Source organism: Paroedura picta, chromosome 10, assembly GCF_049243985.1.
Source record: "Paroedura picta isolate Pp20150507F chromosome 10, Ppicta_v3.0, whole genome shotgun sequence".
NCBI lineage: Eukaryota > Metazoa > Chordata > Lepidosauria > Squamata > Gekkonidae > Paroedura > Paroedura picta.
This window is the reverse complement of record NC_135378.1, coordinates 76387961-76406837: the sequence shown is the minus strand read 5'-3', so window position 1 is coordinate 76406837 and position 18877 is coordinate 76387961. Positions and strand designations below refer to the sequence as shown.

The following is an 18877-nucleotide window of genomic DNA, read 5'->3' as shown; positions in this document are numbered from 1 at the left end:
TGGACCTTGGATCTTCTTATGGCTTGCATGAGGGTTATCGCAGAGATATGGATCCTGTCCCCCAAAGAATCAAGTTCTAGGATATTTTGGAGGCCATTAATTCATAGGGTCAGCATGAGTCAGAAGCAACTTGGCGGCACTTCACACCCAAGCACACCACTTGCTCGATTAAGAAGATCCGGTCAGTCATGAGATCAAAACAGTTTGCTATAAGGGCCCCAATCTGGATAGGCCAGGCACACCAAATCTCATCAGATCTTGGAAGCTAAGCAGGGTTGCCCATGGTTAGCATTCGGATGAGAGGCCTCCAAGGAATACTATGGACATGACACTGAGGCAGGCAATGGCAAATCACCTCCAAATGTCTCTCCTACAACTGTAGGATCGCCTGAGTACAATATACATGAACCATGAGATAAATAAATAATAATGCTCCAGTGCAGGGGTAGTGAAACTGCGGCCCTCCACCTGCCCATGGACTACAATTCCCAAGAGCTCATGGGAACTGTAGTCCATGGACAGTTGGCGGGCCGCAGTTTGACTACCCCTGCTCTAGTGCCTGTCAACTGTGTTCCACTAACTCCCTCTCCCCCAATTCCACATCCTGTCCTAATTCAATCTCTAAACTGGGAGTTTCGTCTAAGCAAGGAACTTACTGAAAACAGTTTGGCCCAAAAACCGTTGCAAGGTTGGAGACAGTCATCCTGTTCTCAGTGTGGTGCTCAGCAACTCTCCTCAGGAACCGGCAAAGGTACTTCAGGAGGCTAAAGTGGGCCTCAGGAAGTTGACTCAGGAGCTCTCTCAAGGCATTCGCATTCAGGCCGCCATGGTGCTTGTCTGTAAATAAGGAAGGAACAAAAACAAGACAAGGTTCTAAACACCGAATTAGAACTGGCAGGAAGATAATGGTGCTTTAGGTGTGATTTGCGCACGCTGGAGGGCGTTTACCACTCTGAGGCACTTGAATCACATTGGTGTTTAGCTGAAGAAGCCAAAATGTGTGAAACCAATATTTAAACGGGTATATTGGTTCTGGAAATAACAGAATTGTATACATCACGCAGTGACCAACCAGTTTCACTGGGGGGCCAATAACAGTCCACAGAGGCTGAGGCCTGCCCATGATGCTGCGTCCTGGCTCTGGGATTCAGAGGCTTAGTGCCTCTGAACATGGAGATTCCCCTCAGTCACCATGGCTAGTAGCCATTGGTAGGCCTGTCCTCCATGAATCTGTCTAATCCCTTTTGAAAGCTGTTTATTCCTGTGGCCATCGCAACATCCTCTGGCAGCAAATTCCACATCTTAATATGTAGCAATATTAGTGTGCCAGCAAACAAAGGAGAGGAGAGGACATCAGTACTTGGTCAGATGTTCTGGGATCAAGCCAAGTCGTGCAGCTAGTACCTCAAAGGTCTAGATCAGGTGCTTGAGTGAAGAATTTACCCTTTGTGCTGAACACAATGAGCCGGGATGCCACCACACAGTGCCTGAGTCAGGGGTGACCTCTGGCAATCTAATATCATAGAATCATAGAGTTGGAAGAGCTTACTGGATCATCCAACCCCCTGCACTATGCAGGACACTCACAACCCTATCGCTCATCCACTGTAACCTGCCACCCCCTTGAGCCTTCATAGAATCAGCCTCTCCATCAGATGGCTATCCAGCTTCTGTTAAAAAATTTCCAAAGATGGAGAACCCACCACCTCCTGAGGAAGCCTGTTCCACTGAGAAACCGCTCTGTCAGGAACTTCTTCCTGATGTTTAGACGGAATTTCTTTTGAATTCATTTCATCCCATTGGTTCTGGTCCGTCCCTTCAGGGCAAGAGAGAACAACTCTGCTCCATCCTCTATATCAGGGGTAGTCAACTTGTGGTCCTCCAGATGTTCATGGACTACAATTCCTATAAGCAAATGCTGGCAGGGGCTCATGGGAACTGTAGTCCATGAACATCTGGAGGACCACTGGTTGACTACCCCTGCTCTATATGGCAGCCTTTTCAATACTTGAAGATGGATATCAGATCCCCTCTCAGTCGTCTCCTCTCCAGGCTAAATCAGTTTTTGGTATGATCCTAGCTTGACTATATGACTTTCGGGCATTAGGAGTGATGCCAGTAAAGCCACGTGAACCTTGGATCAAAACATTTCCATTTCACATCCCGAATACCAAAAGCTTTGATTGAGAGGCAATCAGATGTTCTCAGACATTAACCATTTTGAAGCCTCACTGACTCTTGCATGCTACAAGTACTTATCAAATGACAGGATGGGAGATTAGGCTACAAGGTTGCTCTCTTGTGGCCAGAGGCTCATAACTACAGCTATCACACATCCTCAACTCAATGAAGTCAACAGCTGTTATATAGAAATAGCATCCTTTTTTTTTAAATAGCAGAAGAGGTTAAAAGCCAACCCAAAGGTAAAGGAAGCAGGTCTTCTTATGGGGAGTCTGGTAGCTAGTTACTACACATCTCCTCTTCATGTGTGGTAAAAATTTACTCTGCTGCACCTGGAAGGACAATATAGCTCGACATCTCTCACACTGGCCTACTTTGTGCCCAGGCAGAAAGTAACATGCCAGGGTATAAAACTAAGTTGGTTGTCCTTATCTAGCCAAATGGGGAAGACAATTTTACTGCACTACTATACCCAATTAGAAATCTGGATAAGCACTAGGCTAAAATTCTCAGAGTGACAAGGTGATTACAGAGGACTGATTTATTCACTGTTTACAAATTCTTTGAAACAAATGATGAGGAAGTATTTATCTTTTGGTTCCACAACTTGGGAAATGCATTACACACTGTATGCCATTGCCTTGGTAGTTTATAAGACTCATACATTTGTCAGCCACTAGCAGTTCCCTGCCACAGATACCACTGAGGCCACCCAGTACAATAATTACATCCAAAGGTACTTTAGTAGGAATACTGTTTTATTGATGTTGCGCACCCTGAGAGCCAGCTTGGTGTAGTGGTTAGGAGTGTGGACTTCTAATCTAGCGAGCTGGGTTCAATTCTGCGATACCCCACATGTAGCCAACTGGGTGACCTTGGGCTTGCCACAGCACTGAGAAAGCTGTTCTGACTGAGCAGGGCTCTCTCAGCCTCACCCACCTCACAGGGTGTCTGTTGTGGGGAGAGGAAAGGGGTTGTAAGTCGCTTTGAGACTCCTTAGGGTAGAGAAAAGCAGCATAGAAGAACCAACTCTTCTTCTTCTTCAGTAATATCAGGGCTCTCTCAGCCTCACCTCCCTCACAGGGTGTTTGTTGTGGGGAGAGGAAAGGGAAGGCAAATGTAAGCCACTTTGAGACTCCTTCAGGTAGAGAAAAATGACATATAAGAACCAACTCTTCTTCTTCAACCAATATCAGGGCTCTCTCAGCTTCACCTCCCTCACAGGGTGTCTGTTGTGGGGAGAGGAAAGGGAAGGCAAATGTAAGCCGCTTTGAGACGCCCTTGGGTAGAGAAAAGCAGCATATAAGAACCAACTTGTCTTCTAAAATATCTGATCCCTGTTTCTGGAATACTGACTGTATGGCACTTCCGGATTACCTTTGGCTTTACAAAATTCAAATGGCCAACTGTCCAAGTGAAGATCGTTTGAAATTTCATTTCAAATTTGATCAAGCCTTTCCCCCGGCCAAAACTTCTCAATAAATGAGAAGAATGAGGCAGAAGAATGCTTGGGAGAAAGATGGAACACACTGGTCAAAGACCTATTACCCTCTACTCTGAAAAAAGAGGGAGAGAGAGAACAATTGAAAAATATTTTTCCTCACCTAAAATATCAGACTCTTTAACCCACCGGCCTTGATGGTTTCTGGACAAATCAACAGCCAGATAAGAGCCACAAATTTGGTGCAATTTGTCTATGGGTTTTGAGGGTGCAGCAAAACCTTGCAGTTGGCCCAGGGGACTTCTGAGTCACCAAAGCAAACCAGCTCTTCAATGACAACATTATGTGTTATCAGAAAGTCTTGGAGTTGCGAGGCCTAACGTATTCCACAAGGGAAATGTCTTTCCTGGCTTTCTCCCTGCTTAGGAAATGCCTTGGAGAGCTAATTGTTTCTCGCGGCCTCCTGCCGACACGTGAGCTCGTTTGGTACTTTTCCAGTTTAACAAAAGCCATTTTGAAAAAATCCCTTGATGTTCTTACCGCACAATGTTCTCCTTTCCCTGGGGCCTAAATATTCTGCAGTCACAGCAGCTGCCATCAACGTCTTCAGCCTACTGGAACAAGAGGAGTCTAATTCATTTGTTCCAGCTTCCTCCTGTTCTTTACAGAACGGCAAATTTAAAGTTCTGAACAATGCAAGAAGACATGACCACAGGAAGTGGCCATGAACTGAATCAGGCTACTGGCCCACCCAAGTCAGTATTTACTGAGACTGGCAGGGGCTCTCCAGGGTCTCAGGCAGAGGTCTTTCACATTGTCTACTGCCAGATCCTTAACTGGAGATGCCAGGGATTGAACCTGGGACCTTCTGCATGCCAAGCAGGGGCTCTGCCAATGAGCCCCCCCCCTCTGGACTATCTCCCCATTCAAACACCATGGACCTAATCTTCACACTCCATCTGCTCAAACGCAGGCTCCCTCTCCACTTCCTTATTTTCTCTAGCTACGTTTTGCCTCAGGAGGAAAGGCGGCACGGTGGAGCCTGATCTGGTCAGATCTCAGCTGCTAAGCAGAGTAAGCCCTGGTTAGTACACGGATGAGAAACCACCAAGGAAGTCTCTGCAGAAGAAGGCAATGGCATACCAGCTCTTTCACACTGGTTTTGAAAGCCCCATAATGGGGATGCTGCAGGTGGGCTGCGACTCAACAACACACACATTGTTTGCCTTGTCATCCAAACCAGCAAACTGTGATATTTGCAAGCCCTGGTTTGGAGGCAAAAAACAAAACAGAGGGCAGGAGAAGAAACTGGCTGCATGAACGAGCTTGCAGTCGGACAGGTGAATCCCCAGAAATTCCGACAAATTTACAAGGGCGGTTTCATCCAAAATAAAAACTCTCCATTTAAAAAGTAGCTGCCGACTAGGGATGCCAACCTCCAGGTGAGACCTGGAGATCCCCTGGGATTACAGCTCATCTCCAGACTACAGAGGTCAGCTCCCCTGGAGAAAATTGGCACTGTGTAGGGCATAATCTGTGCATTGTACCCCACTGGGGTCCCTGTCCTCCACTGCCAAATCTCCAGGAGTTTCTCAACCTGGATATGGGAACCTTTACCTCTACCAGTGTCTGGGGGGACAGACCTGGCAACCCTCCTGCTAACACACACACACACACACACACACACAGAGCTCATTCCGGATTGCTCAGAATCAACAATCCCTGAACACAATTAAGACCTTTCTGCATTCAGGTATTAGCCTGTTAAATACTTCCGTTTTAAATAAAAGCTTTGCGGGTCACAAAGGGGTTTTGAATCCGTATTAATGACTATGAGTAAAGAACCACTAGCTAGTTATTACTACCAAACAAAAGATGCATGGATTGGGAGCTAAAAAGAGCCCGGGCTTAGTTTTCAGTCACCTGCGAGTAATTCTCTGCAAAACTCTGTACCCCTCGGGAATGTTTCTAAAGAGAATGTTGGAGATTCCAGGAAAGGGGGGGAATGCACTTGCAAGTATTAATACAACCTGACTAAAGCTTCCTCATAAGAGACTGTGGATCCAACCATGAGGGGATGATTGCCCGTTTACCTCTACAGTAGAGACAAGAACCAGGTTTTCCTCATTAAGGGAAGGGGGAACTGTACAGAAGAGTACAGCACAAAAAGTTTGCTGTCAACACTTTTTGCCCCTTTCACCCCTGCAAATATATCCAGCCTAATGTTCATGCCCACAACATAAAGGACAAAACAAATGTGATGTCAGAGATGTGCTTTAGGCTGATCCTGCATTGAGCAGGGAGTTGAACTAGATGGCCTGTGTGGCCCCTTCCAACTCTATGGTTCTATCTATCACTATTTTTTTCTTTATCCTGATCCAATCTCCAAGGGTTGGTAGTTTGACAGAGGAAGTGGCCATAGAGGGGGTTTACCTCTGCCAACTTTCCACAACTTAAATTACCTTTCGCCACTTCCAAATCTGTTACCAATGCTGCGGAAAGTTTAACTGGGGAAATAGCGGGCCCAAATTCACAGCCTTATAGGGCTGTTTCAGTTATAGACTTCCTGCTTCAAATGTATTTGGCCCGAATAATAAATAATAGAGTCACAGCAGAGTTATGGTGACCTATCATGGGTTTTCAAGGCATGAAATTAGCATAGGCGTTCTCCCCACTGCCTCTGCAGAGCAACCCTGGTCTTCCTTCGTGATCTCCCATGCAAGGACTAACTGGGGCCAACCCGGCATACCAATACAGACTGTATGCAACAAATGAGTATGTTTAGGTATTTTAATGTTTTCAACCATTTTATTAAGGATGGTATAGTTTTGCAGTTCTAACCTTGCAAGCCACCCGGAGCCCTCGGTGAAGGTCAGCGTACAAACGGAATACATAAACAAATAGATTTATGGAATAAGAGAACAAGCTGTATAGGAAAGAGGAGAGACAGAAATTTGTCTGCCTGCTCTAGCTGGAGAGAAGAAAAGGCCTAAGTAACTCTTCTCAAAAGAACATGGGGAAAAATCTGAATGACTCCATCAGAGGCAAAGAGGGTAAGTTTTTGAAGCAGGGAAAGAGTCCCAAGCTTGCTATTCCAGCCAGGTGTCCCCTTTACCGCCCTCTGCAGGATTCTCCAGGCACTTCTTTGTATACATGCGCAGTAGAGCTTGCAAATTCCAACAGCCCACGTAGTGGGTGCTGAGTCACAAAGGCATCCCAGACTGGGGTAGGCTCTGTCAGGCACAGGCCAAGAGTTCTTCAGCTTGTATCAAATGTTCACACTTCTGACCAAGTTCAGGTGAGAGGTGCATGCTCAGCCCAGGCTCAGAAGTGCAGCTGGCTGGCTCTAGGCCAAGGGACACCTTTTTGTTGGTAATTCAGGTCCAGCACCCCCAGTTCCCTCTCCTTTTCCTAACACCTACACAGTAGCTGCAGGAAACTGCAATGGCCCAATTCAGTGCATGAGGAGGAGGGGGTGTGTGGTTCCTGCTTTCCCTTCCTGAACCATTTTCCCTAGAAGAAATGGCCCTATTGGGAGCTATTCACACGCTCCCAATTCCTGCCAATCCCCATGCTGGCCGAGCCCAGACATCCAAATCCAGGAAATTAAACGAGGGGCGATTACCAAAAACAGGAGGGAAGTCATCATTTAGGTTACAAACGTATCACACGGACAGGGCAGAAAGATTAGGACAAGCACTAAGAAGATCCCTCTGCCCCTGGCAGAGCGTTCCATCTATACCTTGGGGCTAAGAGCTACTGGTGGACCTCTGTCCCATATATTCATCCAGTCCCATCCTGATGCTGCCTATGCTTGTAGCCTCCTCCCCGTGCTGCAGCAGTGATTTCCACGTGTCGAATGGCTCTTTGGGTGAAAAACTACCACTTCCTTTTCTCTGTTCTAAGCCGACTGGGTTAGAGCCAATGCCTCTAACCCACTTCATAAAAGCACTATTTGTCTGCAAACAGTGCCGGGATCGAGGTCCCTCTTTTGGTGTCGTTCATGCTTTGCTGAGCGTTTCCCCCAACACAGAGCAAAGCTTCGAGAGTGGGGTGGAGGGATAAGCACATGGGCTTTTATGGCCATGAACAAGTAGGTCATTCTTCTTTCTCACAGCTAACCTTGTCCTTATCAAAACACCAGTTTGGGAGTGAAGGACAAGGCGTGCTGGGAAAGAGCCCCACTGTGAAATAGCCAAAAATAGCAGATTGGCAGGCCAGTTTGGCGGCGGAAGGAGCCAAGGAGGCTTTTCCCTTCACACTGCAAGGCTTTTTGCACGGTGAAAGTTCAAACTCAGTCGCTTAATGTGTTCTGTCTCCGAACCAGGAGGGGAGGGAGGTAATTTTCATAATGGTACTCGGATAATAACTGGCATGGCTTGCCCAGATATGGTGGCCTGGTTCGCACCAAGGTATCTCAAGAGCACACCACTTGGAGGGAGTTCACAAAATGGAATCCTCCTCCCTTTTTTTGGATATAGAGGGCCATTCAAATTCATAAAACTTCCCTAAGAGCAAACCAAAAATACTATATTGAAAGAGTGCCAGGGAGAGGCCCATGGTGGGATTATCTTCCCTGAAACTAATTTTCATTGTGACAGGATGGGGGGGGGGAGCATGGAGGACCTTTCGTCAGGTGAACTCTCAACCTGCAGCTTCATGCCAAGTTGGGCTTCACCTGCTTCAAGCTAAGGAAACCAAGCCATTTCCAAGAACAGTCAACCAACCGCTCAGCTTTCCTAAAAGCCAATTCAGACCCCAGGATGACCCAAAGGGGTTGTTTCTGCCCCTCTTCCTCTCCTTCCTTTCCTTTGTTCATTCTTAACCTGGCAGGTTTCAGACTTAACTGCTTTCCCTCTAGGTCCTTCACACCACCTTTCATCCTGGTGGAACAAGCCTGCTTGATGTTCAGGCATCAAGCCTGAAAAGTATACTTTGAGAACAGCCCCACCTAGCAATTTGGATTTCTTTTGTGGGAATTTTTTAGGAAGCCTTCTCAGTGAACACACCTAGCCTGCCATAAAACACCCATCAACAAGCACGCTCACATCAAAACCTCTTATTCACAGGAATGGCTGGTCAATTATAGACCTAAGGGGCTGTAAGTGGCTATAATCAGACGAGGAATATATGGGGCTGCCTTATATGGAGTCAGCCAATAAAAGAAGTGCATGGAATGTAGCAACTATACAAATGAATCCATGCAGGTTCGACAAACAGTTTAATAAGAGAATCTCTACCAGGAGAGTGCCAGTTTCCAACACAATTTTCCACGAACAAATCCCGGTGAATTACCCTTGTTTCAATATTCTTCATCAGTGTATACGATGACAATCTGCATCAAAACAAAAATTGGTAATGAATATTACACCATTTACAAAAAGTCTACTTTTTGGTGGCGTAATATTCATTATCTTTTTTTGTTTTGATTCAGATTGTCATCGTATACACTGATGAAGTATAGTGAAACAAGGGTAATTCACCAGGACTTGTTTGTGGAAAATTGTACTGGAAACTGGCACTCTCCTGGTAGGAAGTTCTCTTATTAAACTGTTGGTTGATTCATTTGGTTGATTCATGGATTCATTTGTATGGAATCAGTTCACTCTCTAGGCACTCAGGCTTTCACATCACTTACTGCCTGGTCCTTTTAACTGGAATTGCTGGGGATTGAACCTAGGACCTTCTGCATGCCAGGCTGATGCTCTGCCACTGAGCCACAGCCCCTCCCTAAACGTGTATAGGACATGTGCAAAGAAGCGTGTGTAGAATGTGTGCAAGCAGAGAGACAGTCAGTCACCTTGATAAAGCTGCATGAATTTGGGATGCAGAGCCGAAGTGATCACTCCATCCGGCAACTCCCTCAGAAATAACTTGAGCAAACTGGCGGCTGAGCTCACGTCGCCCTCTGCAGGCAGCTCCACCGTCTCGCCATTCTCATACTTTGCTCGCAGATGCTCCACGGTTTTCAGGTTGCCATTCACCCTGAAGAGACCTTCTGACGCCAGCCCTGTAATTATAAATGGAAAGGAGACAAAATTGCTAGCTCATCCTCTGCCCTAGCAAAGCCATTAAATAGCAGCTCACTTAGGGTGACCTGTAAGGTAGAGGTGTCGGAGACATTTATTACGGCAACTGGATCTGACAATAACAACAACAATAACAATAATTAACGTGATTCTGCTGGGCTGGGCTTTTTGTGCCATAAATTTAATGCCATATTGCCATGAAATATCGAGTTCATAAAGGACAGCAGCTGATAAGCTCTGAGTTGGTGTCCATACTGTAAGGCCTCATAGGCAGAGAGGGGATGCAAAGGACACCTTGCATGGGCAGACTGGAGAGTCAGTGGTGCAGCTCTGGACAGACATTCCCATGCTGCCGGGGAGGCGGGGGGGAATCCCATTCCTGAATCCACTTCTGTCACCAATGCTGTGAGCCCACGGTGAATACATGAAGTGGCTGGGTGTTGTGAGCCCCCATCCCTGGGCCACCGTGGAAGAGGACTGGAAAGACAAAATGAACTTACCATCTGAGATCTGATGAGATTCGGCTAGCCTGGACCAGCCGACAATTGCTCTGCAAATTATATTTCCATCCTCATTTTAACACCCTCGCCATAGTAACCCAAGGATATGGGTACCATCGAGAAGTTCACACCTTACCCAATGCGCTAAACAATGGCCAGGGCATTGATACAAGCGCTCTTTGAATTAAGCGAGGTAGTCAAGACATAAACTGGGATAAATGCTTACAAAGACGTTCATTTTATACAAAACTGTAGTCCCATATGCACGGAACTCCTTTAAAAACAAAAGCTAACAGGGGAAAACATTGACATTCCACTTCAGCTCCCCTCTTGCCGTGGGGTTCCCACAGTCCTTTGGCTGCCATGAGTCAGTTGTGACTTGGCCACACACAATTGTTTCTAATATTAGTTGGAGAAAGATGACTGGTCTCAGTATGTTGGACTTTCTGAAACCACAAAACTGGTAATGTGAATGTTGGTTGTGCAACATGGGGCAAAACTGATGAGAAAGATTGGGAAGGCCCTCTCGTTAGGAACAAAGAAATCAGTTTGCGCCAAAGCAGGGGAACCAGAGTGTCAACCTATGCGGGAAATCTTAAGCCACTTAAAAAAAAAAACAGTCTTTTAGAAGCTGTGTAATATCTGTTGGAAAAGCTACAGGAAACTGGTACAATGGTTCATTGCCACTGTACTAACTCAAGAAAAGCTCCAGCTCTATGGCGGAGCACCTGCTTTGCATGTACAAGTTCCCAGGTTCGGTCCCCGGCATCTCCATTGACCAGGAACTGACGGAACAGTGTTGGGGGAGCTCACTGCCTGTCTCAAACCCTAGAGCAGGGGTAGTCAAACTGCGGCCCTCCAGATGTCCATGGACTTCAATTCGCAGAAGCCCCTGCCAGCATTTGCTGGCAGGGGCTTCTGGGAATTGTGGTCCATGGACATCTGGAGGGCCGCAGTTTGACTACCCCTGCCCTAGAGAGCCAGTAGACAGTGAGGTCCTTGAGGGACCTTCATGTATGTTTACAGTAGACCCGTCCTTTAACAAAATGTTCTCAGTATTTACTGGGATCAGCGGGGCCATGCTCATAACCTTGACCTCAGAACTGTACCTTTCAAATGTATGCGCTCTAGAATTTAATAGGTCACCACACAGAGAACTAATTGTTCACCTGTTCCTGTTCAGTAGAGGAATAACAGATAGACTGATAAGGAAATCCGGCTGAAGGACAACCTGAAAAACCTCAGCCACCACACAGCTGACTTGGCTGAAAGGTCAAAAAGATCTTGATAGATTTGCCACCACTTGGCTTCCCTTGCCTATTTTACACTGAGCAAAACTTCAATAGCTCCAGGATCCTGAATCAATATAATGAGTTTGGGCCAATGGTAGATTCCAATTAACAGAAGCAAGGAGAATTTTTGCTGAAGTCACCCTCCAGCTGCAGATTCATCCCTCCTGTGATTTCTGGGTGTCTGCTCTCCCTAGGGGTGCGACAGAAACCTGAAGAGTACTCCTGTGCCATGGAAACACCACCATCAGGCCTAGGGGTGAGGCCTATGGAACTCCAAAAGGTACCGGTCTGGAACAGTCGTGGAGCAATAAAACAGACTCTCCATCTTTGTTCAGAAATGCAGCCCTGACATCTGCTGGGTAACAGGCATCAGTGCACCACAAAATTTGAGTCCAGTAGCATCTTTAAGACCAACAAATATTGATTCAAGGTGTGAGTTTAGTCCTAGGAAGAGTGCCTGCACAGGAAAGCTCATGCCTTGAATAAACCTTTGTTGGTCTTAAAGGTGCTATTGGACTCAAGTTTTGTTGTGCTCCTTCAGACCAACATGGCTACCCACTTAAAGGCATCAGTGCAGAAAAATAAATTCCTTTTATATCAGACTCTACACCTTTCATATATATGCCCATACAAATACAGGTGACCCACTACTTAATTTTTCAGATAAAGGCAGGGTATAAATGTTTCAATAAATAATACATTAATCAATCAATCAACTTGCCCAGGATCATCTAGTGAGCCCCCAATTAAGGCAGGACTTGAACCTGAGTCGTGGGTTACACTGCATTCCATTAAGTTTTTGAAAATCTTTTCTTTACTTCCCAAATAATTTGGAAAGCTCTGGCAATTTAAGCAAATCTCTCAGCAAAACTGTAAGGTTTTTAGGCTACAAATTTCTTCCAATTCTTTTTTTTTTACTATTTTTCTAATGTTTCTCTTAAAACCATTTTATGGGGGGGGGTTGCTGGCTTTTAAAGGGTTTTGCATCAGATTTATAAGAATTTCTAGTTTAACTCTGGACCACCAGTGTCAGAAGAGAATTGCAGGCTAAGCAGCAGAAGCAGTGGCACTTTTAAGACCAACAATTTTTTGTGTGTGTATGCACACTTCTTCAGATACACTGAATTAGACGTTATCAGGCCATACATAGAGGGTGAGCAGCAAATAAGCATTAGCAGAATGAACAGGTGCAAATTGTTTGGATTTAGTTCTGGATTTGTTTGGATTTAGTTCTGGGGAAAAACAAATATATCAAAATTGGAGGTGGATGGGCAGATGCACCCTTCTTAATTGTGGAATGCTGACAGTAATTAAATGAGGCCCTACTATGCTCAAGCGTGGAGTAACAGCAGCAGGTGTAGACTTCCACCTATGTAAACCCAATGAAATCAAAGGACTTGGACTGGAGTAATGCTATAGTATTGTACTAATAAATGCTTAAATTAATAAATTGTGCTACCTTGAACTCATTTAATCAAAGGTGGAAATACCTGACATTTGTGACTACCTACTGCAGTGGGTTGAGTTTGGGGGGGGGGGCAAAGCAGAGGATGGTGAGTTACCAACCTCAAGGGGGGACCTGGAGTTCTCCCAGCATCACGACTGCTCTCCCAGCTACAAAGATGGCAGAATTCTCTAGAGAAAGTGGCACCTCCAAAGGTTAGACTCTTTGGCATCCCACCCCTGATGAGCACCCTCCAAAATTCCACCCTCTCCAGGCACCATCCCCCAAAGTGCCAATTTCTCAAGCAACTCTTGGAAAAAGGAGCTGGCAGCTAAGGGGGCCTTTTCCTTATAGGCACCCCATTCTGGCCCATCCAAGTTAGGGTTGCCAACCCTGGGCCAGGGGATTTGGGGGTATTACTTGAGATGGCAAGAATCCGGGGAGAGATTTCACTTGGCACCTCTGCTACCCCCCTCGCGTTTGCCCTCCGGAGCGGAGGGCGGAGAGCAGCTGCAATCCTGGGGCATCTCCAGACCCCTCCTGGAGATTGGCGACTGTCCCGGGCGCTGGGGCTGCGGGGCAAAAGAGGAAAGGCCGAGGCTAAACTGCAGCTCCCGGGACGCTCGGGAAGGACGGCGCCGCGAGGGGCTTACCCTGCCGGGAGAGGTACTCGACGAGCTCGCCCACCACCGCCGGGACGCCGTCGCGGCTCAGCCCCTGCTGCTGCAGCTCCGCCAGGCCGACGCCGAACACCTTCGGCCACGAGGGGGCCCGCCGGCGGCTCAAGGGGCCCGCGATCTTCTTCATGTCCTCCTTCAGCCGCACGGCCGGCTTGCTTTGCTGCAGAGGAGGGCACAGGAAGCGCCGGCCGTCAGCCACGGCCGCCCCCGGGGGCTCCATGGGGAAGGGGAAGGGGAAGGGGTGACTGGGGCTGCTGCAGAGGGGAGGGAGGGAGGGAGGGGGGGAGGGGAAAGCCCCGCCGAGGCGCCTCCCTGCCTTGGACGCGCAGTCCAGCAACGTCCCGGCGGCACCTCCGCAGCCACTGCAGGCGGCGAGCGGGAAGCGGCCTCCTCCTGGGAGGGAAGCCGGCAACGGGTCGAAAGGAACCCGCCGGGATTTCCCACGCCCAGGCCTGCGCCGGGGTCCCTGGGAGGGCATACGACGGGAAAAGTAGCATTTTTTTGTTCAAGATTTATATCCCACCGAGAGCCAGCATGGTGAAAAGCGGCGGACTCTAATGTGGAGAACCGGGTTGGCTTCCCCACTCCTCCTCCACATGCAGCCAGCTGGTTGGCCTTGGGCCAGTCCCAGTTCTCTTAGAGTCATAGAGTTGGAAGGGGCCATACAGGCCATCTAGTCCAACCCTCTGCTCAACGCAGGATCAGCCCCACGCATCCTAAAACTTAGAGCTGTTCTCTCAGTCCCTCCTATCTCACAGGGTGTCTGTTGTGGGGAGAGGAAGGGAAAGGGGTCTGTGCTTTGGGACTCCTTCGGGTTGTAAAAAGCAAGGTGCAAAAAACAGTTTGTCATTTCTGCCCAGTGGGGATCCAAAGCTGGCTACAACCCCCCCCTCCTTCCCCATTGTATCCGGAGAACCCTGTGAAGTGGGGAGGGCTGAAGAATGTGTCTGGCCCAAGGTCACCCTGTGAGCTTCATGGCACGGTGAGGATTGGAACCTGGGTCCCTCAGACCCTAGTCCTCCTTCCTCCACTTTATCCTGAGAACAACAACCCTGTGAGGTGGGGAGGGCTGAGGAGTTTGTCTGGCTCAAGCTATGTGGTTCAGTGGGGATTGGAACCCAGCTCTTCAAAATCCATCTCCAACCCTCTGGCCACAGCATCCTGCAGGCTCTCAATCCCCACAGGCTGCTAGGTTATCTGACAGCTGATCTCTAGCACAGTTTTTATTGCTAAAGAGCAGCCCTCCAGATTTCCCTTCTAATCCAGATGGGGGGCAGTAAGTGAGAGGGGCTTCCCCCACCCTGCCCTGTTTTCCCCTGGAGAGATGAAACATACAGGCAACATTCAGAGCACCTGCATGTTTCCCCAGCACAGTCTAAAGCAGTTGGGAATGGGAGGCTACGGGACATCAAGAAAAAGGGGCAGGGAAATGGGTTCAATCTCCCATTCCCAGTACCCCCCCCCCCAAGCTATAAATCAACAATCCAAACCCCACTTCAAATCCACTGACAAATCTCCCCACGTCTCAGCTGGTTTGCGGGTTTTAGAAGGAGGAGGAGGAGGAGCTGGTTCTTATATGCCGCTTTTCTCTACCTGAAGGAGTCTCAAAGCGGCTTACAATCTCCTTCCCTTTCCTCTCCCCACAACAGACACCCTCTGAGGGAGGTGAGGCTGAGAGAGCCCTGATATTACTAAAGAAGAAGAAGAGTTGGCTCTTATATGCCGCTTTTCCCTACCCGAAGGAGTCTCAAAGTGGCTTACATTCATCTTTCCTTTCCTCTCCCCACATCAGACACCCTGTGAGGTGGGTGAGGCTGAGAGAGCCCTGATATTCCTGCTCGGTCAGAACAGTTTCATCAGGACCATGACGAGCTCAAGGTCACCCAGCTGCAACAGCATCCTCGGTATTTTTTCAACAACATTGTCTTGTATTTCTGGTCATATCTGTCACGTTCACACATGAAATTAATTATTTGATGATCATACCTGTCACATTAGTCTGAAACAATAGAACAACGTTTGAGTCCAGTTTGCACCTTTAAGTCCAACGAAGTATAATCCTGGGTATAAACTTTGTGTGCAAAGTGTACACACACACGAAAGTTTTTATCCAGAAGTAAACTTTGTTGGTCTTAAAGGTGCCAAATAGACTCAAACTTGGTCCTAGCATTTTTAGAGCCTGAGATTCCTGGTTTTACTGAGTCATTCCAAGTAAAATGTATCCATCTCTGTCTCTCTCTGACTTTCCAAGGGGAACATCCTGTCATTTCTGTAGCCTTGGGAGCGTGATACTGTAACTCTAAAGCAGAACTTCCGATCCCCTTCCAGGGGTAGTCAAACTGCGGCCCTCCAGATGTCCATGGACTACAATTCCCAGAAGCCCCTGCCAGCATTTGCTGCATTCTGGGAATTGTAGTCCATGGACATCTGGAGGGCCGCAGTTTGACTACCCCTGCCTATAAATAGCTATTACTTCCACACACCCCTTCACTTTCACACCCAACCATTCTTTATCAGGTCTTCTAAAGAAAAGGCCATGAATTTATCTTTGTATCATTGAAAGACAATGTGGGTATGAATCACTCCAGAAAGATAGATGGGGGAGGGGGGGGAAGGAATATCAGAATCAGAAGACCTTTATTGGCATATATGGGAGGGAATATTAATTACCTCAAATACTTGTGTTATCCCTCCCATAAGCCATCTGTAACTGCAGCATATTATGGGTTATTGCCATAAATAGCCCTCCTGAAGGGGCTGCCAACCTCCAGGTAGCATCTGGAAATCTATTATCACAATTGATCTCCAGGTGACCAAGATCAGTTTTCCTGGAGGAAATGGCTGCTCTGAAGGAGGGTGGTCTCTATAATCTCTATACTCTGCTTTTCACTGCTCAAAGGAGTCTCAAAGCAGTTTACAATCACCTTCCTTCCCTCTCCCAACAGACACCCCATGAGGTAAGTGGGGCTGAGATGGATAGAACTGCTCTGTGAGAACAGTTCTAATATGACTGTGACTAGCCCAAGGTCATTCAGCTGGCTGCATGTGGAGGAGTGGGGAATCAAACCCAGTTTTCCACTGCGCCACTACACCAAGCTAACTTGTCTTTTATATTTGCTTTGTTTCCCTAATTCACATGCCACCTTTCTCTCCCATGGGGATCCAAAGCAGCTTCTGTCAGCTGCCTTTCCTTGGTCCTGTGAGGCAGGTTAGGCTGAGAGGCCGAGAGAATGCTTTCGTATTCTAAATAATGCAGTTTCAATCCACTTCAGTCACAATTTCCAAACGGATTCTGCCATTTCACAGAGTTAAACCCGGTTGCAAAGTTCATTGAAAGTGGATGGAGAGGGCATTATGGAGTATGTGTGAAAACACCACAGCTGAGTGTGACTAGGCCAAGGTGATTCAATGAGCATCCATGGCAGGGTGTTGGATTCGATCCTGGCTCTCTCAGATCACAATCCAACACACTTAATTACTAAACCATGCTTAGCTGTGCTGGATCCCCCTGCACGGTTAGTAGGACACATTCGGACACAAGTGGTGCCCAGCCACTCCAAGACACTATATAAATATTCCTCACCGTCATTCTCCCACTGAGGTAAACATTTCCATCTTGAGGACAGGAAAAGACTGCCTTTCTGAGAAAACCTAAGAACATGTGGCAGGATTGCACACGTACACAACGGGTGTGGGAAAGGCTGAGAAGACCCACACATCGTTTTGTGTTATTTTTTCTTGGAGATGTTTCGGGGCAGCTGTCTGATCTCTCCCCCCAGCTTAGGCAAAAGATGCCTGTGCAGAAAAGTACATCTTTCCTTCTGAAACGGGAGTAGGGGAGGGAGGAGAGACTGGAATTTCCCAACTTACTTTCTTAGAAAATAGCTTTCATGATGTCGACGTCTTAGTGAGATCTCTTCTAGTTTGAACAGGAGCAACTTTTTAAAAGATTGTCTGGGATCTTCCTTTAAAAACAACTCAAAAGGCAACATGTAGATTCCTCTGAATGGCTCCATTCTCAACACCCAGCTACAGATTTTGCTGTGTGGGCGGTAGACATGCCCTCGCTTGTGGAGCACTAAACCTTTTATGAGATCAGCCACGTAGAGGATTCCAGGCTTCTGCCCCCTCCCCCTCCCCAAGAGTGCCGCTCAAAAGACAAGGGCCCCCATAAAGGAAAGCCCCGGGAGGGAAAACAGTTGCTTGTAGGGAGAAAAAAACAGCAACCCCCAAACCCTAATGCAAAGCTGCAAAAAGCAAACACTGGTTCGGCTAAAACAAGAGAGGACTGAAAAGAGGATTAAAAATAAATGTATTAAAGAAATTCTTTGAGTTTTTTTAAAGAGCTTGAACAACCACACACACACACACAAATTCCATCTCGCAGGGACTGAACAGGGATTGTCCTGTTCGGAGGAACTTCACGCTTGCCCCAAAGTTGGCTTCCCCGTCGCAAGAGATCCTTCCCTCGCCAAGCATCTCCCCCGAGAATCGCCTAGGGCGCCCCAGTGAGCAGGAGTTGGAGGAGGAGGAGATCTTGGCAAACGCACAAGCCGGCCCCACTTTGGGGGAGGGAGCCTTCAGTCCCCATTTGCTCGCTCGACCCGATTCCCAGGGGACCCGGCGCCCTGCAGCCCCCCCCCCCGGCCCACCCCTGGGCAGCAGCCGCCGCGCTACTCACGCAGATGGCCAGCGCTCCGGCCCCCATTCTTCCACAAGGGGCTGCCTGGATGAGGCGTGGTGCGGGTCCGAGGGCAGCGGGCACCGGCCCGCCGTGCCAGCCCCGCGGATGGACGTCGTCTTCTCCGCCCCCTCCCGCCTCCTCCCCGCCTTTGGCTCACAGGTGCCCGGACCCAACGCAACGCGCCGCCCGGCTCCCGCCCGGCCTGGCCCCACCGCGCGCCCTCCTTGCTTGGCCCCGGGCAGCCACATGGCTGGGGTCGGCGGCTCGGATTGAAACCGGAGCCGGGGAAGGGGGGGGGGGCAGGCGGGACGAGTCACGTGGCCGCGGTGGCCGCGTCACCCGCCGCTTCTCCGCCCAGGAGTTCCCGGGGCGGCTTTTCTGCGGTGGCCGCCCCGGGAACTGCAGCATCGGCCCCCAAAGGAGCGCAGCTAACACGGGACGGCCCGACGGGCCCTTCAATGAGCCCGCGACTCGGATCCCGGCTTGAAAGGTTTGTGAGTCGCAGCTCGCGTCACCAGCCGCATCCCGATGAACACCGTTAGCGATTGACCGTCTGGACCAGGGGCGGCCGGACTGTGGCTCTCCGGATGTCCCGTGGACTACAATTCCCAGGAGCCCCTGCTGGC

General features: G+C 48.4%; 1 protein-coding gene across 4 annotated transcripts in view; it reads right to left on the bottom strand.

Annotated features, from left to right (window-relative positions):
• Window positions 1-18406, bottom strand: part of FAM13A (family with sequence similarity 13 member A) — a 152008-nt gene extending 133602 nt beyond the window's left edge. For 2 of the 4 annotated variants that reach the window (XM_077300899.1, XM_077300901.1), the window contains exons 1-4: window positions 18249-18406; window positions 13541-13727; window positions 9423-9632; window positions 657-837 (exon numbers count right to left, since the gene is read on the bottom strand). In XM_077300899.1, the coding sequence (XP_077157014.1) occupies window positions 657-837; window positions 9423-9632; window positions 13541-13727; window positions 18249-18275 (605 nt within the window). In that variant the 5' untranslated portion in view covers window positions 18276-18406. Of the gene's footprint in view, window positions 1-656; window positions 838-9422; window positions 9633-13540; window positions 13788-18248 lie in introns of those variants that run through there. The other 2 variants (XM_077300900.1, XM_077300903.1) reach the window with 2 other exon arrangements.
• Between the last annotated feature and the right edge of the window lie 471 nt (window positions 18407-18877).